At 43.5% G+C, this 7687-nt stretch overlaps 1 protein-coding gene across 2 annotated transcripts; it reads right to left on the bottom strand.

Annotated features, from left to right (window-relative positions):
- Positions 1-2764: 2764 nt before the first annotated feature.
- Positions 2765-7437, bottom strand: LOC123397523 (oxysterol-binding protein-related protein 2A-like). 2 transcript variants are annotated; one of them, XM_045092051.1, is made up of 7 exons: positions 7023-7437; positions 6835-6900; positions 6639-6691; positions 6172-6199; positions 3660-4022; positions 3295-3410; positions 2765-2871 (listed from the first exon to the last, which is right to left on the bottom strand). In XM_045092051.1, exons 1-5 carry the CDS (start codon positions 7023-7025, stop codon positions 3744-3746), a joined length of 429 nt encoding a protein of 142 aa, XP_044947986.1. In that variant the 5' UTR covers positions 7026-7437; the 3' UTR covers positions 2765-2871; positions 3295-3410; positions 3660-3743. The 2 variants fall into 2 exon arrangements, with proteins under 2 accessions (XP_044947986.1, XP_044947987.1); XM_045092052.1 differs by having other exon boundaries at positions 3295-3373.
- Between the last annotated feature and the right edge of the window lie 250 nt (positions 7438-7687).

Here is a 7687-nt window from a genome sequence, read left to right as displayed (position 1 = left end):
ATGGCGGCCGCAACCGCAGCCTGCCAGGGCGTGTGGCTTTGTAGACTCCTCAGGGAGCTCAGCGACAACACTCCGATGAAGGCAAAGCTGCGCGTCGACAACAAGTTGGCGATAGCACTCAGTAAGAACCCGGTGCATCACGACAGAAGCAAACACATTGACATCCGCTATCATTTCATTCGTGAATGCATCGAAGACGGCAAGGTGGAAGTCGACCATGTGGGCACTGATGGACAACTTGCCGATTTTCTCACCAAGGCGCTCGGGCGGATCAAGTTCGTGGAAATGCGACAGAAGACCGGCGTCGGGACGGTGAGCTCCAGGCTTCGGAACTAGGAGATGAAATGTTGGACTCAAATAGTTCCTCGCCTGGGTTTTAGATAGGCTAGCTTTGCTTTCAGAATAAACCTCCTGATCAGGCCTCTTCGAGAGTTAGTTCAGGGGTAGACCGATTCTTAGGGTTTCTGTTAGTCTTTCTATTAGTTAGTTAGCTAGGTGTTGCCAGGATAAGCGCATGGGATGGCATGCGGGGCTTGCACGGCAAGCACATCACTCGCATGATCCGAGCGTCATGGGATGGCACGGCCGGTCTGTTCGTGTGTGGGTTGATCCATTCTTTGTAACTCAGTTTATATTCGGAATAGAAAGTTAAAAAAGTTGTACCAGTTCACAGCACAAAACTCCTGTTCTTCTTCTTCCTCCCGTTCTTCGTCAGAGAACTATTGCGAGAGAGAGAGACTAGCAGGCAGCTTTGGCTAATAGCTCGCCGGAGCTCCTGGTTCCAACAGGGATCACGCGCCTTCACGCCATCGACCTTGTCGTCATCTCTGTCGTGCACACGGAGCTCCGCCGCGGCAAGAGCGTTCCTCCCCGACCTCTCCTTCGCCTCCTCGTCCGCATCTCCATTTCCTAAGGGACCTCGGTGAGCAGCCCATCCCCGCAGTCCCTCTCGAGTCCGGTCTGTTGTCGTAGCCGTTGTTCCCCGCCGCGTCTGAACCTGTTCGCCATGCACAAGTTCGTGGAGCTCCTTTCTTTTCCCTTTTCGAGCCGTGGAGTGCTGCAGCGCTAGCACAGCAGCACATCACGCAGCCCCACTGCCAGTTGCGTCTCGTGGTGTGCCTGAAGATGGCCGAGGTCGAGCCTCCTTCCTGTAGCCCGTGCACACGCCGTCACACCGTCCCCAGCCTCAGTAGAGCATGGTCTGTTCTTTGTGTTTACTAGTACAAATGTCCGTGCGTTGCACCGGACCAGAAAAAGAAACACTACCTGCTTCATGTGTTATTTTTTTTTAAAAAAAATTATTTCATGTGTCATTGTGCATTATTTTTTATATCCAATTTTACTAAACGTCGATGATAAGGTTAAACGTGCAAATTTTTATATTTTTAATAAAAATTAACATTTTCATTAAAATTGGAACACTTTTTAAAAATAGTTACATTTTAAAAAAAAATTGGAACATTTATCTAGAAAGAACATTTTTAAACAGATCTTGTTTTTGTCGTACATCTCCAAATGGAAATATTTTTAAGTAAAAGTGGAACATTTTTTGTGAATTTTTAAGTTTTCTTAAAAGGTGCCAACATATTTTTTTGAAATAAAAATAGTGTGAACATATGAAAGTTGGGAAAAAATTTAAACTATATTTATTTTGTTAAGTTTTTTGTGGATAGCTTTTTAGGGCATTTTTTAGGTAACTTTTACATATAGTTGGTTGTTTGGCTGGGAAGAGTTTTTTCCTCTCTCTTTTAACTATTTAGGCTTGCCCCAAACAAAGCACCTCCCAATCAATAGGAATAGAGTACGGTGCAGATCAACTAATGTATTTAGGTATCACCGGAAACACATTTCTTCATAATGATTTAAAACAAGCTCGAACAACTAAAAGCAGGGTTTCTGCCCGTAATAATCCAAAAACACTTAAGTCTAAACCCGTGAATCGTTGAACTACTTGTGAACAAATTAATCAAGGTACCCTTCATTTGGATTTAGAGTTTAATTAACTTGATTAGTTAAATCTGCATGCCTTGTTCCATTGAATATGCTTTTGTGATAGATAATCTAACAAAATCTATTTCCCCTCTTGTTGCTGCCATATTGCCACCACCTATATACGCAGTAATGCAGTATAGGTGATGCCGGAGAAAGAAGTGAACCACCATTCACTACTAGGAAAAGGCCTACTAGTGGCGCACCTGTTTTGGCTACTAATGGCGCACTACAGGTGCGTCACTAGCATCACGTCATTAGAATTTAATACTAATGGTGCACCACAGGTGCGTCATTAGTATCTGGTATACTAATGACGCACCAGTATAGCCCATGATGCGTCATTAGTATGCCTCCCAGGGGGCCTTATTTACCCATGTGCTCTGGCTTACTAATGACGCACTAGTTGACGATGCGCCACTAGTGTGCTTTTTGCAGTGTGCCACTAAAGTGCTGAGTGCTGCGCCACTAGTATGAAATCTTTGTTGAGAGCATAAAATCTTTGCTGAGAGCCCCATGACATCAAAGATTCTGGCATATATATGCTTTGTTTCAAGACCACAAATTCAACATCCCATAACATATATATCAAATATATAATACATAATATGTGCCCAATAGTTTTACTAATCCACAACACATAACATATATGCAAAGTTGCATAACAAATTTCATGATCCATATATCAAAATTCCATAGCATCCATACATCCAAAATTCCATAGCATCCATACATCCAAAATTCCATAGCATCCATACATACATAGCTCCATAGCAAATATAATACACAACGATACTTTGCAGGCATTAGTAAGTAATATTTGGCACTAAAAGAAATGCCTTCATGTCCATATCATAGTCCAAAGAGCATCCGCGTGGCAACCTACATGATGAAATCATCAACATGTCAAATTTAACACTCTAAATCATGAAGATCTTCAAGAATGGTCTCTAATTATAAATTTGATCTTCAAATGGGTCAAATGATCTCTACTTACATGTTTTGAGCAACAATGCTAGTGATGCAGAGGCGAAAAGAGCAACCTCTAGCAAATTACAACACTTGAAAATCATAGAGATTTCTATTGATAAATAGATAGGAGTAGAGAAAGAATAAAACTTGCAACAGTTTCTTTACTTTCTTTAGGAAATAAGGCAGCACATCTAAATAATTCAGATAACTATATGAGAAAGATTTAAAAGCATTCAACAGAGACGATTGAAAGAAGGACGCAAGCACCACAAAAGTAGATGCATGCAGCTAACACAGTGCAGTAATTTGATTAGTGTGTGCAAGAAATCATACCACTAAAATTTCCATGTCGGGAACTAGAAAAATCATTTTTTGTCAACGCCCCCTGTATTATATTTCCATCTTTACCTTCCTGCACAAATACGCGTGTAATACACTATGTAAATTTCCTGCAGGAAAAAAGAGCAGAGTAACCTTTCAAGGAGAGTAACCTTTGCAAAGTTAAGTAAAAGGTTCCATATGAGATCTACTGATAAGCAGTAACATATGACCAATAAGCAAATGATGTAGTTCCACCAATTAGTTTCAGGCATTAGCAGTTCGTGCTACCTATCAATTCCATATAAGCATTTTCTCTAAGAATATTGCACGGCCTCAAAGAATGTGCACCACTAATTAACATACGCAGCCATTCTTACCTCAAAATGGTGTCTGCTGGATCCAAACAAGCTTAGATGATCCTTGTAGCGTAGCTTCAGTTGCTTTCGGTAGCTTGAAAACTCCTAAAGCATAATTTGTTCGCAGTCCTGTATAAGACTCTCGTTTAAACCCTCCTGGCGCATCCGATTTCGAAGCCTTGTGGTGGAAACTGAAACATCACTCTGCACAAAAGTTATCCTTCCACTGAGTGACCTGAGCGAATAAACACTCCTCGCCAATATCAAGGCCTCGATCCAAGCGACGCGGTCATCTTTCGAATCTGTCTTCAAATGAAGTGTCTTTGTGGGAGAAAATATGTAGAATCTCCTGTCGTCGGACTTGCTCTCCCGAAATGCGGACACCTAGAGACATGAGAACAAATTAGCACCACTATGCTACTCACAGGGAAACGTTGCACATGGACATGAGGAGAACCTCCTGGTATCTACCCGAGAGGCCAAAAATGGAGCATATACAAAGGCTAGAATCTATCGAACTAATAGATGAGCGCTTCTTCGATGTTTATTCCATTAGCAAGCACGAGGCAAACAAAGGAGAAGACAAAAAACAGACACAAGAAAAGGATTTGGTAATTTCAAGAGAAGTCATGTGATTCAGTTCCCTCCCCTCTACCTTGAGCCTCAATTAAAGGGTAAAGGCAAGCAAGCAAGCAAAAGGAGCATCTAATAGTCAACAAGAAAACATTTGGAGATCGAGAAAATAGGAGAACCTAGCCTCCTCAACCGAGCGAAGCGACCTGTGCAGCTCTTGGAGATACACGAGGACGAGGTCCCCCTAATTCAATCCAAGTTGCACATAGGTCCTCCCTCCGTTTTAGTTCCTCTACCTCTCTATGTGACCACTTAATTTCAACTGTACATTTCGAGTGATGGCTGCAACTGCAAACTTTCCTTTACTAAGCCCGTACAAGCACTAGTTAGTGTGCCGCGTTCGGAAGTAAAGCAGAATATAGGCATAGTAAATGAGCTACAAACAAAGAGCTCAAACCCATGCCTAGTCCCAATGATTAAAGGAAAATTACATATGTCAAAAGGAAATAAGGAACGCAATCCTGAAATTCATCCACACTCAGCTGATGCCTTCCTCCCTCTCTCTCCCTCTCTCTCTCCCCCCTCTCTCTCCCTTTTGCACTTCATTTGCAAATGTATGGTATAGCCTATAGGCCAAAATTGTGTTGTATGTCTCGTACACAATGACCGCCTAATTAAAAACAACACTCTTCCATGGCCTTATTGTGCCCTACTCTATACACGTGTATGGACGAGTGGATGGATGAATGTATTTAGAGCAGGAATAAATAAGAGAGGGACATTACATTACTTCCCTTTGATTACATAAAACTATAATTATTTTTAATATGTTCTCACACGTAATTACAATGGTCTCTACTCCTTTATCCGGGTACACCATACATTTGTGCATGTGAAGTATGATTTCCTATTGTACTTTCAATACAAGCAAGGTGTGAAAACAAGTCATAATGTCTCTAAGGGCATGTTTGGCAATCCTCTAGAACCGCAAACACCTCGACTCTCTCACCTCTAACCAAAACCCAACTTAAAAATACTAGGGATTTGATAAGCCGTTTGGCAAATCAGTAGTGTCCTAAGACCAATTTCATCGACCGATGACCCATTTAGAGGATACTTTTCCAGTTTGACAAGGAAACATCTGTCCCATATGCACTGGCCCAACTCCATATGACCACATCTCTATCCTCTAGCAAGAAACAAATCACATCCTTCATGAACTCGTCTTACCCCATGAACTCTGTCACTAACGCCTCTCCGACAGAAATAACTACAACATAATATCTCCATATGACAACAAAGAGAATAAACGACAACAATAACTGGTGTTGTAGTAATCTGAACCAGCAGAAAAATATTGGCTCTTGTCATCTGATGACACACTGCGATCATCAGTTTCAGACGCTATAGGCAAGTATTCTCAAACGCTATAAATAACTATAGGCAAGTATTATAGAACACAATAACAATATTCAATCCTATACTCTAATATGCTACAGATGTACATAAATAAAAAAAGAGTCTAGAATGTCGAGTTCACACACTTTCGAATGGTACAAAACTAAGGAAATGTGATTATTCCAGTTTAGTACTGTCATATAAGCATCTTGCTTTATATCTTGATTTAGGTACCTCATTGACATCAGTGCTAGTGGCCTATGTTACTTGTCATCACCTAGCGAAAGACCAGGTCTTAAAAAGGGACCATTGGGAATTTCATGACAGGACAGCATGAAAGATGAAAGAACATCCACTGTCCTATGAGTCTGAACTTTGCCTAAGAAGAATGTTAACTGAAGTACTAAGAACAATCTGTTCATGATTTCCAGCATAGTCTTTTCAAGAGTGTATGAGAAAAGGAGAATGCATAGATAAAAATAAATTCCATACACAACAGGGAATTACTCTCACAAGATTTTCTTAGCAACATCAGAGAATCAGTATGGAGTGTCTCTCTTACCAGATTCAGCAGAAGTTCAGGGCTAGTCCTGTAAAAGAAATTGAAAGAAGGCGATGTGAGCAAAACATGATTTACTCACATCCGCGAGCCTCATGGAGGAAACGTGTAAGTGCAAAAGGGAACATGTGAATGCAATTGCAGGCATAGAATGGCATATAAACTATCAAAGGAAGCCAGAGACAGTGCCCCTATTGTTGTCTTCGCAATCGACATCCTATGAATAAAAGTGGATACATTCCAGCCTGTTTCTACTAGGCCTCATCAAGTATCAACATGTATGTAAGAGCACACAAATGCACATAAGAAGAATAGAAGCCACTATAATGTGTGGAATCCAGTTTCTCAAGATGAAACACCGTTGCACTAGCTTCTACTGGTCTGAACCGAATCAATTACAGAAACAACTAACTAAAGCATACAATACAGGCATTAAATAAAACAGTATGCAGGCGAAAGCATTGGCTTACTTGAGCTCCACCTCCGGTTTGTTGTGCCTCTCGACCTCTTGGCAAGGGAAATTCTGGAGGCAGAAGGAACAAGCACGCGCGACATTAGAATATTTTTTGCTGAGGAATCATACGAGACTCTACAGGTGCTCTTGAGTAAATCAATAAATTTGCCGAGCAGAATGGCAATCCTGGAGGCGATGGAAATGGTGCGTACCTGCAGGCACATGGCGGCCTCCAGAGTGTTGCAGATGCAAGTGACGTACAGACGCAGCATGTTGGCCTGCGGATACACGAGAACCCATTTGAACGGAGTCGCAGGACCCGGTGGCTGCCCGAATCCGGCGGCGGCGATGCGCAGGGAAGGGTGGGATATAGGGAGGAAGGAGATGGGAATGGACTCACCATGGCTACGGAGGGTCGCCGCCCGCGTGGATCGGCCAAGGGGAAGAGAAGGGATGTGGTGGATCGGGAGGGCGGGGTGGCCGCCGGTTGCCGGAGTTGGTGGGGAAGGCACCGGCGTCGGAGGCGACTGGCTGGTGGGGCAGGGGTGTAGGGCGGAGTGCGCGGGGCGAGCGGGCGGCGTGCGTGCCCGGCGGGGAAGCAGCGCGGGGCTGAGGTGGGGATGCAGTCGCCGGGGGGTTCGTCGGAGGGGCCATGGAGCTCGCCGGACTAGGGGGGAGGTGAGAAGAAGGGGTGGCCTCACTTCCGTTGCTGAGCAAGGGGGTCCGCGGGAGAGAGGGTGAGGAAATCGGCGGCGCGGTGGGAAACCTAGCTTCTCTGCGGGAGCGAGAGGAGGGAACTGCGGTGGCGCACTAGCTGAGTGGTGCACTCTGTCCTGGTGCGTCATTAAACTAGTAATGGCGCACTCTGTCCCGGTGCGTCATTAATACTTTTAAAAAAAAGTTTGTTAGTAGTGGCGCACCGTGTGTGTGGTGCGTTATTAGTGTCTATCACACTAATGACGCACCTGCACAAGGTGTGCCACTGCTATATAGTAGTGACACACCACTTGTCTGGTGCGTCATTAGTGTTTATATTATCTATAGCCCTTTTCCTAATAGTGATTG

Source organism: Hordeum vulgare, chromosome 5H (assembly GCF_904849725.1).
Source record: "Hordeum vulgare subsp. vulgare chromosome 5H, MorexV3_pseudomolecules_assembly, whole genome shotgun sequence".
Classification (NCBI taxonomy): domain Eukaryota; kingdom Viridiplantae; phylum Streptophyta; class Magnoliopsida; order Poales; family Poaceae; genus Hordeum; species Hordeum vulgare.
Note: the sequence above shows the minus strand (reverse complement) of the source record. Positions and strands in the feature narration are given on the sequence as shown.